Genomic DNA, 14010 nt, shown 5'->3' with positions numbered 1-14010 from the left:
GGAGCTGAGGGGATTATTTCTGGGGCCTCTTGGCAGATGCAAAAATAAGAAAAAACCAAATGTCACAGGGGTAACACACATTACAAAAACAGTCTGTCACCCTTGATTGTAGGAAACTTCCAAATGTCTCCATTCGAGGCCCTTCAAGAATGTGAGGCCCTGAAGAGGTAAAATTGTCACTACATGCAGATGACATGATACTGTACATAGGAAACCCTAAAGACTCCACACAAACACTGCTGCTGCTGCTAAATCGCTTCAGTCATGTCCAACTCTGTGCGACCCCATAGACGGCAGCCCACCAGGCTCCCCCGTCCCTGGGATTCTCTAGGCAAGAACACTGGAGTGGGTTGCCATTTCCTTCTCCAATGTGTGAAAGTGAAGTTGCTCAGTCGTGCCCTACTCTTAGCGAGCCCATGGACTGCAGCCTACCAGGCTGCTCTGCCCGTGGGATTTTCCAGGCAAAATTACTGGAGTGGGTTGCCATTGCCTTCTCCGAAGCAAACACTACTAGATCTAATAAATGAACTTAGCAAAGTAGCGGGATTCAAGATTAATATTAAAAAATGAGTTGCAACACTTTATAATAACAATGAAACATCAGAAAAGTAATGTTAAAAAAAAAAAAAAGAAACCCTTTAAAAATAGCACCAAAAAGAAAAGGACTTACCTGGTGGTAGAGTGGTTAAGAATCTGCCTGCCAAAGTAGGGGACATGGGTTTGATCCCTGGTTTGGGAGGATTCCACATTCCTCAGAGCAACTAAGCCTGTGTGCTGCCACTACCAAGCCTGCATGTTGCAACTCCTGAAGCCCATGCTCTGAAACAAGAGAAGCTGCTGCAATGAGAAGCCCACACACTCCAACTAGAGAGTAGCTCCTGCTGGCCACAGCCAGAGAGAATCCTGCACCCAGCAACAAAGACCCAGTGCAACCAAAACAAAAACACCTAGGAATAAACCTGACCAAAGAGGTGAAAGGCTAATACGCTGAAAACTGTAAAATATTAGGAAAGCAGATTAAAGAGGATCCAAAGAAATGGAAAGATATCCCATTTCCTTCCAAGAGGATTGCAAGGATTAATATTGTTAAAATGGCAATTTTATCCAAAGCAATGTGCAAATTTAGTATGATACCTGTCAAAATACCCAAGACTTTTTTCACAGAACTAGAACAAATAATCCAAAAATTTTTATAAGGACTATTAAAGACCCAGAATTGCCGAAGCAGTCCTGTGAGGCGGCCTAGGGATGGGGGCCACGACGGAGCAAGAGGCATAAGTCTCCCAGACTTCAGATAGTACTACAAAGCTACGGTAAAATCAAAACAGTGTTGTAAGGGTATAAAAATGGACATGCGGATCTATGGAACAGTGAAAATAGAGCCTAGAAATAAACCCATACACCTATGCCCAATTAATCTCCAACAAAGGAGGCAAGAATATGAAATGGGTAAAAGACAGTCTCTTTAGCAAGTGCTGGGAAAGTTACCTGCAAGTAAATCAGTGAAGTTATACCCTCACACCATATACAAAAATAAACTTAAAATGGCTTGAAGACTTAAACCTAAGACATGACATGTAAAACCCCTAGAAGAGAGCATAGGCAAAACATTCTCTGACATAAATCATACCAATGCTTTCTTAGTTCAGTCTCCCAAGGCAATAGAAATAAAAAACAAAAATAAATAAAAGGGACCTAATCAAACTTTTACAAGCTTTTGCACAGCAGAGGAAATCATGAAAAAGAAAGGAAGAAAGAAAAGACAGCCTGTGGAATGGGAGAAAATATTTGCAAATGAGTTGATGGACAAGGGCTTAGTCTCCAAAATATACAAACAGTTCATACAACCACCACCACCACCAGAACAGCCCAACTGAAAAATGGGCAAAAGACCTTAACAGGCATTTCTCCAAAGAAGACATACAGGCGACCAGTAAGCACATGCAAAGATGCTCAACAGCACTAATTATTAGAGAAATGCAAACCCAAACTAGAAGGTACCACCTCACATTGATCAGAATGACCATCATGAAAAAGTCTACGAATAGCAAGTGTTGGAGAGGGTATGGAGAAAAGGGAACCCTCCTACACCGTTGGTAGGAATGTAAGTTGGTACAGCCACTGAGGAGAACAGTGTGGAGGTTCCTCAGAAAGCTAAAAATAGAATTACCATATGATCCAGAAATCCCACTTCTGGTCATATACCTGGACAAAGCTATAATTCGGAAGATAACATCTCCCCTATGTTCATAGCGGCACTATTTACAATAGTCAAAACATGAAAACGACTGAATGCCCATTGACAGATGAACGAATAAAGATGTGGTACATGGATAAATGGAGTACCACTCAGCCACAAAAAGGGTGAAATCAGGCCATTTGCAGCAGCGTGGATGCAATTAGAGATTATCCTACTAAATGAAGCAAGTCAGAAAAAGAAAGACAAATATCCTATGCAACCAGTATATGTGGAATCTAAAACATGGAGCAAAGGAACCTGTCTCAAAACAGAAACAGACTCACAGATGTAGAGAACAGATTTCTGGTTGCCACTGGGGGGGGAGGGAGGGGAGGGAAGGACTGGCAGTGTGGGACTGGATATAAAATATTATATATAGGGTGGATAAACAACAAGGTCCTGCTGTATAGCACAGGGAACTAGGTTTATCCTGTGATAAAGCATAATAGAAAAGAATGTGAAAAGAAAGAATATATGTGTATAACTGAGTCACTTTGCTGTACAGCAGAGATTGGCACAACACTGTAAATCAACTATGCTTTAATAAAAAAATCTTAAAACAGAGGTCTTGTACCCCCATGTCTGCTGCCCCCATGGGCCTGGGAAAGCCCCATCATTCCTACCTTGGGATGAGGAAACTGAGGCCCAGGGAGAGGAAGCAGCTGAGCCAGACTGCACCAGGCCAGACCCTAGGACTCAGTGCCCCCCAGGCAGGCTCCCCAAGCCCTTTCTCAGTGCTGCTACCCCAACCGCCACCCCAGGGCCTTGCTGCTTCTCCAGGCCCAGGGAAACCAGGCTGGCTCCAGGCTGTGTCCGGGAGCTCCCGTGACGTCACGGCTGCTCCCGTGGCTCCTGGGTCAGTGGCTGCGAGGGGCGTGGCCCTCAGAGGGCCCTGGACACCGCATCGTTGTGTCCCCTGCATGGAGCTCTCCTGGGGGCCCTGTGTGGAGGCAAGGCTGCCACAGGCCCCTCCACACACACTCTCTGTGGCTTTGCCGTAGAACACAGCTAGGCTCCGGGGACCTGGCTCCTCTCTGACGCTGTGTCCTCCTTCCCCTCCCCAGTACCTGCCACGGAAGAGCACCCCGAAGTGCAGGTGGAAGACGCTGATGTTGACAGTCGGCCCCTCATCGCGGCGGAGAACCCACCCTCTCCTGTGCAGCTGCCCCCATCTCCTGCCAAATCCGACACTCTTGCGGTCCCAGGATCAGCCACAGGGAACCTCAGGTCACCTTCTATGCTTGGATGTTTCGTAGCACTGTGCCATCTGTAAATTTGGTAGAAGAGGACACTGGGGCCAGAGAGGGGAAGAAACTGGCCCAAGGTCACTCAGTGAGATGCCGTCAGCATGGGGACCATGGGCCCACCCCTTTCCAGGTCTCCCAATTCCTGGTTTCAGGCTCTAGAAAGAGTCTCTGAGGAAGCCCTGTCCAGAATACCCTTGAGTATATGGTTTGAAGTGGGTGATATTATTGTTAAAAATTACAATGGAAATACCAAAGAACTCTAGATACAATAACCATCCCTCATCCCACCGCGCTAGGTTAGGTGGTGGTTTTATTTTTCTGCCCTCTCTTCCATACCTTATTTGTGGGCCCAGGCTTCTGAGTGGTTTTAATTGAAGGTAGGATTGGATCCCATCTCATCTGAGACCATATCTTATTTATTGAGCCCCTTTCCATACTGCTGGGCTGTCACTATGATGCTGTGTTGACGTCTTCCAGCTCCACATGTCAGAACGGATGTAACAATCCTCCCCTGTTAAATACTGAACACAGTAGTGCTACGGCTATCTCGTTGGTCCTCTGCCCTCTGTCCTTGGGCTCCTTTCTTGAAAGTGAAATTCCTGCTCAGGGTTGCACACACTGTTGTGCTTCTTGAGATAAGTTAGTTGCTGCATGGTTAGAAGTGGTTTTGGACAACCTGAGCTGGGTAGCTGAGAGCGTTCCTGTATAGAGCTATAGGCAGGCTGCGAGGTGCCGTACTGTGCTTTGTGAGTGGTTCTTTAAGCTAAAGAAGAGCCACCAGTGCCTTTCCTTTGCTGGCTGGATTGAGAGATGGTTCTTTTTTCTTGATTAATTCTTGCTCTCATCCATGAGCTTTTGAGTAATTTCTCAGCTGAAGTCAGGTGCCTGCTGGGATAGAAACGGCTGGATGTAGTCAACAGAGGTTCCCAGATTTTAATGTGGAGAAGAGAGGCATAATCTCACCTGGCCTCAGAACACAGCTCACAGACACATCAGTCCTCATGGTTAATTCACTGAATCATATACAGAGTACAGATGGCAGAAGATGAGGTGCTACCATGACTGTGGACATCTGGTCTACCTCCCTCTATTCACTTTATTAGGGTGGAGAAACTGTACAGGTTGGATTAGAGATGGATACTGGGAAGCAGTGACAAGGGGACTAAGGTCACATGGGGCTAGAATCCAAGCTCCTACCTTTTGCTTGTGAGCTGGGTCTGTGAGGCTCCTCTGGTTATCATTCATTTGCAAACATTTTTTGAACATCTTTATGTGCCAGTCTCTGCTCTAGGTGCTATAGACACACCAGGGAAAATAGAGCTGATATTCTAGTGCGACGGAGATAGTGAACGAGTAATCACACAAGACTCTTCCAGGGAGCTGCTAAGCAGAACCTGACTGTGAGAAACTGGAGAAGCCTCAGCCTGAGCTTGCCCCCAAGAAGAAATTCTGCTGCCTGACATGGGAGACTAGTGGGGCTGTCTGTGGTCAGGGATGGAATGAACACAGGGCAATTGATGGGAGCAGAGAAGCCACCCAAACAGAGGGGTAGAGGGGGGCATGTGGGCAAGGCCGTTCTCACAGCACAAAGCTGTGGTTTGGAGTGACTCCCAGGTCACCGCTTACCAGATGTGAGGCTTAAAGCAAGTCATTTGATCTTCCTAGGCCCCCATCTTCCCATGATAAGATGGGGATGAAACGTTCCCTGTACCTTAGGCATGTGAAAATTCAACGAACTCCTGTAAGTGAAGTGCTTAGCACAGGGCCAAGCACTGGGCAGTGCTAGGGGAACAGAGCTTCTGACTTACTTCCACTTTCTGGACTCTCTCCAGGCCCTCGGAAGGCTCTGGGCTGAGGGCAGGAGGGCTGAGTTTAAGTCCTAGTTGAGAGATTTCTGCCCCAGTTTTCTTGTGTGCAGGCATCCTTTTTTTCAGTATTTGGCTATCAGTCAGTTCAGTTGCTCAGTCCTGTCCAACTCCTTGCAACCCCATGGACTGCAGCAGGCCAGGCTTCCCTGACCATCACCAACTCCCAGAGTTTGCTCAAACTCGTGTCCATCGAGTCAGTGATGCCATCCAACCATCTCATCTGCTGTTGTCCCCTTTTCCTCCCACCTTCAATCTTTCCCAGCATCAGGGTCTTTTCCCCGGTGGCTATTTGACTATGCCAGGTCTTAGTTGTGGCATGTGGGATGTAGTGCCCTGACCAGGGGTTGAGCCCAGGTCCCCTGCATTGGGAATGCAGAATTTTAGCCACTGGATCACCAGGGAAGTGCCCCTGCAGGCCTCCTTTTAATTAGAGTGTAAAAGAGGCGAACCCATGAGTCTTGCCATTTTAGTTGAGTTGACAGAAGATAATAGGGTAATTCCAGAGCTTTCTGGAATAAAGCAAATGCTGCACATCCCTCTGACTGTATCCCTCTAGAAGCCCTAATGGTGGAATCCTGAGTCACAGTGGTGGGGGATGGTAGAAGTACCACGTGTCTTCAAATCTAGACACCATCAGCCAAGACGCCAGTGGTTCCAAAAGCAACACTGGTGGACTTGGACTGAATGGTGGGGACCCAGGATAATTTAGTCTTCATCCTTCAGATAGGGAAGAGGGAGCTTCAGGAGGGGATGGGGCTTGTCCCAGGTCACACCACGTGTGGGAGACCAGACTCCATGGCCTGTGGGTGTCAGTTGTTCCAATCAGGGGCACATCTGTTAAGGGAGGGAAGCTGAGATTCTAGGAGATTTAACAGGATGGAATGGGAGCCCTCACACCTTATTGGAGGCTGGAAGGATGGTGTGATGGAGAAAGAGGTGGGGGTGGGCTGGGAAGCTCTGTGCCGTCAGACTGGGAGGTGGAGGGAGAAGGATGTTTAAAATGAGACCTGACTGAGTGCTAAGCGCCTCATTGAGCTGGTTAGATTTAGTCCCATTTTGGGCTTCACTGGTAGCTCAGCTGGTAAAGAATACACCTGCAATGCGGAAGACCTGGGTTGGGAAGATCCCCTGGAGGAGGGCATGGCAACCCTCTCCAGTATTCTTGCTGGAGAATCCCCATGGACAGAGGTGCCTGGTGGACTACGGTAGTCCATGGGGTCACAAAGAGGTGGACATGACTGAGCAACTAAGCACAGCACACACAGTCCCATTTTACAGAGGGGAAAGCTGAGGCAACTCAGAAAGTTGTAACTTGCCAAGGGCACACGTTGGGAAGAAGCAGGGCTGGGGAGCAAACTCGGGTTTGCCTGATGCTGAGTTAGTGCTGTTACTTTTATGTGAGGCCACTGAACGGATGCAGAGACTAAGGTCCGGAGGTCGGCTGTGTCCCCTCTTCTCCCGTTTTGTTTCCCTGCAGGCAAGCGAGGACCCTTGGGCAACACCATCCTCTGCTCCGACCTCACACCCAGGATTTGCTCTGGGTGATCTGCAGGGCTCCAAGTTGGCTCCCCGCTTGTGGCTCCTGCCTCCCTGACGTCCCTTTCCACGTCTGTGTTCTTGCAGGAAGAGGCTGCCTTCCCAAGATGATGAGGCTGAAGAGCTCAAGCTGCTGTCACCGGCTGCATCCCCCGTGGTCGCCTGGTCGGACCCCACCAGCCCACAGGGCACTGAGTATGTGGGGGCCGCCTCTGGGGTCTCAGGGAGTCAGAAGTCTGGGTGGGGATGGGCAAGCAAAGGGAGGTGAGCTGGGGAAAGCGTGAATGTTTTTAGAACACTCTGCCTGAAGGCAGACTGTGCCAGTGGTTTCCAAGCAGTAAGGGAGGGCTGGGTCCCCTGCCCTGGCTGCTTCTGGCTGGCCCAGCAGTTGTGCAAAATCTGGTCTGCAGAATGGGCCTGGGCTCTGGGCCTCCTGTGTCCCAAGCCACAGAGAGTGGACCTGGCGAAGCCAAGTGTTTATAAGCTCCTCAGGTGATTCCAATGCAGTTGGTCCATGGAACAATGTTTAAAGGCCACTGTGAGGGCATCAGGGCCTGTGTCTCTGATATATGCCTGTCTCAAGGGCTGGGCCAGAGGGAGATGTTTTCCTGAAGGGTCTACATAGGCTAGTGACAATGAATCCCCCAGCCCTGGGCTCTGGCCTGGGCGTCTCACCTCCCCCCACCAGCCATGCTCCTGGAGTGACCTCAGGAAACCATGACCTTTCCTTCCAGTCTTTTTTTTTCTGGCTGTAATTTTATGGAGTTTATGCTTAGCAGTATTGTGTAAAGTTCAGAAAAGCCAAAGAAGCAGGAAAAAAACCCCAAACCTCACGTATCATCCAGTGATTCCTTTTAGTGTACAGTGGGAGTCTCATCTGATGCAGTAGGATCAGGGTGGGGTTAGGGTTCATATCAGAAGATAAGACAGAAATCCTGTAGAATAATAAAAATTCCCTTGGGAAAAAAGCTCTTAAGGTGGTCAGCATGGAGCCCTAGGTATTCCCTCAGTGGGTTAAGATGCTATCGCAGATAGACCTCAGTGTCTCAGTGCATAAGGAACAGGATGGCTCATGTCAGAGTCATGTCCTCAGGTGTGTGTTTCAGGTCAGTGGCAGACTCTGCTCTCTGCAGTCATTTAAGGACCCAGCCAGCACTGGCTCTGCCATCTTTCTGCGGCTTTCAAGATCTCACTGGTCAGACTGGAAAGGGAGAGTGCCAGGCTGCTCTCCATAAGGAGGCCTGGAGTTGCACAAGGCTTGTGCACAGAAGAGAGCTGACATGGCCACACCTGGGCAACAGGGTCCCTGGCTAGGTGGCGACTGCTTCCCAAAGTGGGTGAGCAGTTCCTGTCTCCTCCACCCCTGGTGCCATCTCTCATTATGACCCTACACTGCTTGTCTCCAGCTCAGCTGAGCACATGAGGAGTAGCTGGCTTGAGTTTCAGTGCCTCAGTGTATGAAAAAAACAATAGATCTATAAATACTAGTATCACCTTCAGCTCAGCAAGAGGATCACAGGCCACTCAGCAAAGTGCAGGGAACTAAGCTGATTCACACAGCCACCCATCTCAACTCACCCAGAGCTCTGGACCCACGCTGAGCAGACTGTCAGGCAGACTCTCATTCATTCTGTCTGTCTATGTCTGTCTCTCTTGATGCAAGGTTATACATAATGTTTTTTTATTTTGATTGAATTAAACTAATTAATTTATTTATTTTGCCCATGCTGCATGGCTTGTGGGATCTTATTTCCCTGACCAGGGATCAAACCCATGACCTTGGCAGTGAGAGCTCACAGCCCTAACCACAGGACCGCCAGGGAATTCCCTGCACTGTTTTTTAAATCAGCTATTTCCTAAACCTCAAAAAGTAGCCCCTGTCCCCTCCCTGATCAGTCCTGTATCTCATGTGAACCCCAAACTGAGTCTAACAGCCCTGAACTGAGTTCCAAGAGTTGCCCCCTAAATCACAAGTGGAATCCAAAGTTTTTCAGAATTGCCCATCTGAATCAGAGCCTGCACGGTACATTTCCTATAAAGCTGGGTATTCCAGTGCAATTCCCAGGCTGAATTTCCTCCCAGGAGATATTAAGGTGGGTTTGATGTTTTGATGTCAAGAGGGAGACTGGGGCAGGATTGACCCCCTCTGGCCAGGTGGGATACAGATTCTGCCCTTGCCTGGGGGTGCAGGGGTCCTTCCCCACACAGTCCACTCAGCTCTGGGTGCTGTTTCCACAGTGACCAGGACCGTGCAACCTCCACAGCCAGCCAGAACAGTGCCATCATCAACGACCGGCTCCAGGAGCTAGTGAAGCTCTTCAAGGAGCGGACAGAGAAGGTGAAGGAGAAGCTCATCGACCCTGACGTCACCTCCGATGAGGAGAGCCCCAAGCCCTGTGAGTCCAGAGCTGGTGATGGTCCACTGGACCCAGGGTGTGGTGGGGCCCCTGGAGCCCTCTTTCAACTCATAGGGAGGGTAGCCCCAAGAAAATGGTGGGGATGCTTGAGAGAAGCATAGATCTCCACTCTCTGGAATTCGAGATCCTTTGTAGACAGGTTTAGCTACGTTTGCAGGGGAGGAAAGAAGGTCAGCGTTCTGGCCGATGATCCAGTTGTACTTAGCTCTGTGTCTCGGAGGGCAAGTTCCCTGGATGACCCTCTGCGCCTCTCCTGCTGGCAGGCAGGTAGGTGGTCTACCCTGGGGCGTATGTCATGGCCTTACATTCAGATGGTGTCCATAACTCACTCTGGAACCACACAGTCTTAGTTTTCAAAGGCCTTGGTTACAATATTTATTTGGAAGTTTTCTTCTTTCAGAGTACCAGGAGGAAATAAGAACCACACTTTCTTGCCAGGGAGGTTTTCTAGGTTTTTCCAAACGAGGGTTGTGCCTTCGAACTCAAAATACCAACAATGAACCTAGCAGAGCCTGACTTCATAACCCTAAAGCTAGAAACATAGCCATATTGAACCTTTCAGAGCCAATCTCTAGTTCACCAACAAACATCTCCCTAGACGCACAGGAAGGCTGTGATTCCATTCAGTGTCTTGTTTTAGAGACGAAGGAGCTGAGATTCCTGTGCTAAAAAACCTAGGGCAATGTTTTCCTGATTCTCGGGGGTGGAAGTTCTGGGTACCAATGTCCCCCCAGCTCCAGAGAGAACCAGGGTGTCCAAACACAGACACACAAGCAGACACTCAACTGAAACACCCAACTTGCCCAGAAACACCTCATTTTAGGCAGCTCCTGAGCGGTGGTCCCCTACTGGTAGTAGGTAAGCGTTTCAGAGCAGGTGCTCAGGCTGCTATTTAAGGGGATACGTGGGGTTTGCTACAGGAGAACACGCAGAGCTTATGGCTGTTGTGGAGAGCTGCCAGGGTCCGCTCAGCTCCAGCTCCAGCGTCTGCAGTCGGGTGCCTTGTCTTTGCATCCTCAGCCTGAGCCCCGGGGCTAGGTCAGAGGGTCACCAGTGTCATCCCACAGCCCCAGCCAAAAAAGCCCCAGAGCCGGCCCCGGAAGTGAAGCCAGCTGAAGCGGGGCAGGTGGAAGAGGAACATTACTGTGAGATGCTCTGCTGCAAGTTCAAACGCCGCCCCTGGAAGAAGTACCAGTTTCCCCAGAGCATTGACCCGCTGACTAGTGAGTCCTGGGAGGGCGGTGGGCGTGGCCATACGTCATGGAAGGGGCGGGGCTGGGGCTGGGGCGGGGAGGGGGTGGGGCCCAAACGAACTAAGTCTCTGGACTCGGAAGGAATACGGCACCCATCTTAACAGGCGAGGAAACTAAGGCACAGAGGAGTTAACTGGCCTAAAGACACAACTAGTCAGCGGCAGACTGAGGACTCCTGACTCTTTGGCCAAGTCTTCTTTCTACTCTGCCCTTACTGGCTCCTTTCCCAGATCTGCTGCTCTGAGCAGAGAAGGGGAAAAGTTCTTCCAACATCTCAAATGAAGTGCCTCTCATGTTATATTCTTCAGGAATAACAAACCTTCATATGTGCACAGCACTTTACAAAGGGTTTCCCTGCCTTTTCTTTTCTTTTTTAAATCTGACTTCTCCTGTGACTTCTCTGAGGAAGACAGAGCGGGGACCAGGGAGGGACTTTCCCAGGGTCACACAAGAAGTCACTGAGGGGCAGGACTCTAACCCTGGTGTCCACGGGTCCTTTAAAATGCCCAGGTTGAGGGGAATTCCCTTTCAGTCCAATGGTCAGGACCCTGCACATTCACTACAGGGGGCACTGGTTCGATTCCTGTTCAGGGAACTAAGAAAGATCCCACAAACTGCTGGATGTGGCCAAAAAATAAAAGTAAATAAACAAATAATAAAATGCCCACGTGACCTACAGTATCCATCCTTCCATGCACCTGTCCATGTATCCATCTGTCCATCTTCTACGCATTGTTCACTATTGGGTATTTAGGAAAGCAGGAAATACATTTTCGGAAAAAATTCAACCAGAGTGGATCAAATGTGTTTTCTGTTAGCTGTCTATGAACTAATAATGACCTCACATCCCCTCCTGAGAGTTCTCCATTTGTTAGGGCCTAGCTGTGATTTATTTTTATATCAAAGATAGTTTTTTATGCTCCCCCCCCACCAGGCTTCCCTCGTGGCTTAGTCTGTAAAGAAACCGCCTGCAATGCAGGAGACCCAGGTTCAATCCCTGGGTCGGGAAGATCCCCTGGAGAAGGGAATGGGAACTCCAGTATTCTTGTTTGGAGAATCCCAGGGACAGAGGAGCCTGGTAGCCTATAGTAGTCCATGAGGTTGCAAAGAGTTGGACATGACTGAATGATTAACGCTTTCACTTTCCCTCAAGAAGGGCCACATTTAGAGCTGGTAAGAAAGTGCAGATTGATAAGTGGAAATAAGAAAGCCCCATCCCGATCGCATGGTGAGGTGAGGGGCCCTTCTCCGGCTGAGGTTCTAGCGCCTTCCCTCCCCTCCCCTGCAGACCTGATGTACATCTTGTGGCTGTTCTTCGTGGTGCTGGCCTGGAACTGGAACTGCTGGCTGATTCCCGTGCGCTGGGCCTTCCCCTATCAGACGCCAGACAACATCCACCTCTGGCTGCTGATGGATTACCTGTGCGACCTCATCTACCTCCTGGACATCACCGTGTTCCAGATGCGCCTGCAGTTTGTCAGAGGCGGGGACATCATTGTGAGTCACAGCCGGATGGGGTGTGGCTGGGGGCAGACCCTGCCGCCAGAGCCCCTGATGCTGGGATGGACAAGACACTAAATGAACAGGGAAATCTCAGGACATCCACTCGTGCCTGTTCAACAGCATGGTTGTTTGTTTCACACATCTTTGATACATTCAAATTACACACATCTTCATATGTGGGTAAAATGATTCCTGGACCACCTGGTAGAGTTAGAGATGAAGAAGTCCAGAGAATGGACTTTAGAGTAGGCAGACCTGGTTCAAATCTTGGCTGTATGAGAACTAACTGTGTCACCTCTTAGAGCCTCAGTTTCGTCATTTGTAAGATGGGGATAGTAATTGTTCCCACTTCTTACCATTGCTGTGAGGCTCCATGGAGGTGATGTATGCAGAGTGCTCAGCACAGGTAACTGCTGACAACTGACATTTCCTGGGGGTGGTCCTGCAAAAAGCACACTCCTCAGACCAGTTGGGGAATCCATGTTCTGGCGCACTTTCTGGGGAGGAAACCAAAATCCTGAATGTGATGTGGCAAAGTCCCCATCTCCCTGTGTAGGTCATTTTTCAAAATTCCATGTGAGTGGAGCTGGGTCTCCTCTGTGTGTAGACAAGTTGAGCTTCTAAAATAATTCACAGGAAGAATTCCCTGGGCAACCTCTTTCCTGGTCTGATCAGAGCAGTGAATAAGGTTGCAAATGATCCAGGTGAGGCTAACGTGCTTAAGAGTTAGCGTGAAGAGTTAAGAGTTGGACTGAGAGTAAGGTCAGCGTCCCTGCTTTCCATCCAAGAAGCCGGAATCGAGCTGAGTGACCTTGGATGACACATCCGCACTCCACCTTGGGGAGCTCAATCTCCCCATCTGTAGGCTTTCACCAAGCTCTGCCGGTCCATTCAATGGCTCTGCACCCGTGAGGCTGTTATTTGGATAGGAAGGTCAAGGTTGGGTGAGAATTTGCATCACTGCTCCAGTGGGGTCAGGGGAAGCTCTCAGGCCATTTCACAGTTGTTATTCCATTTCATTCCAGACGGACAAAAAGGAGATGCGCAACAATTACCTGAAATCTCAGCGCTTTAAGGTGTGTGCCAGGGGTCTCAGGAGGCTGTCTCTGGGGGCCCTGGGTGTTTTGAGGCCAGTATGACGTGGCCTCCCCCACAGGATCAGCACAGGCTGGGGCTTGTTGGTAGGATACCTGCTGCCCTAGTTTTAGCCCCTCCATGGGCATCCTGACCTTGCCTTTCCATTGAAGGTGGAGACCCCCGCCACTCATCCCATCCCACGACCCTGGGAGTTATACACTGTTTTATACACTGTAGTGTCCTGCTGGCATTTCAGATGGACATGCTCTGCCTCTTGCCGTTGGACTTACTCTACTTGAAATTTGGTGTGAATCCCCTCCTGCGCTTGCCCCGCTGTTTGAAGGTAAGACGAGTGGGCTTCTCCATCCAAGGCCTCCAGCTCCTCTGGTGCTCTCTACTGGCACCAACATCTTGATGCCTGGTCTAAGCAGCACTGGTGAGGTATCAGGAAAGGATGGCTGCAAGGGATGATGGGAAATTCCTTGATTGTTAGTGCTTCTTAGCTGTGCTGTGTGTTAGATATTGTTTTGGAGGCTTTACAAGTGCTTACTCCTCAATTCCATGAGGTGAGGGTTATTAGTACTAGCAACAGCTAATGGTGATGCAGGAGTCGGGCCACACGTTCAGATCCATCCTGGCTGCCCCTCCCACTGTGGGGCTGCAGAAAGAACCCTCAGTCCTGGCAGCTGTGGGGAGTGGGTGGAGAGGGGGAGGGCACTGGGCCACCCCTGATGCCTTGCTTTTCCTCCCAGTATATGGCCTTCTTTGAGTTTAACAACCGCTTGGAATCCATCCTCAGCAAAGCCTACGTTTACAGGTGAGACCCCCCCCACACGTGCACACACGTGCACACATGTGCACACACATGTC

The 14010-nt window shown here is 49.7% G+C and overlaps 1 protein-coding gene across 1 annotated transcript in view; it reads left to right on the top strand.

Moving 5' to 3' along the window:
• The window catches only part of CNGB1 (cyclic nucleotide gated channel beta 1), a 66581-nt gene that overhangs the window by 28117 nt on the left and 24454 nt on the right, over positions 1-14010 (top strand). Inside the window, exons 16-23 of the mRNA XM_018063155.1 lie at positions 3304-3466; positions 6978-7085; positions 9129-9286; positions 10375-10530; positions 11849-12057; positions 13089-13139; positions 13397-13483; positions 13893-13957. Of these exons, the coding sequence (XP_017918644.1) occupies positions 3304-3466; positions 6978-7085; positions 9129-9286; positions 10375-10530; positions 11849-12057; positions 13089-13139; positions 13397-13483; positions 13893-13957 (997 nt within the window). The remainder of the gene's footprint in view (positions 1-3303; positions 3467-6977; positions 7086-9128; positions 9287-10374; positions 10531-11848; positions 12058-13088; positions 13140-13396; positions 13484-13892; positions 13958-14010) is intronic.

This window comes from Capra hircus, chromosome 18 (assembly GCF_001704415.2).
Source record: "Capra hircus breed San Clemente chromosome 18, ASM170441v1, whole genome shotgun sequence".
Taxonomy (NCBI): Eukaryota; Metazoa; Chordata; class Mammalia; order Artiodactyla; family Bovidae; genus Capra; species Capra hircus.
Note: the sequence above shows the minus strand (reverse complement) of the source record. Positions and strands in the feature narration are given on the sequence as shown.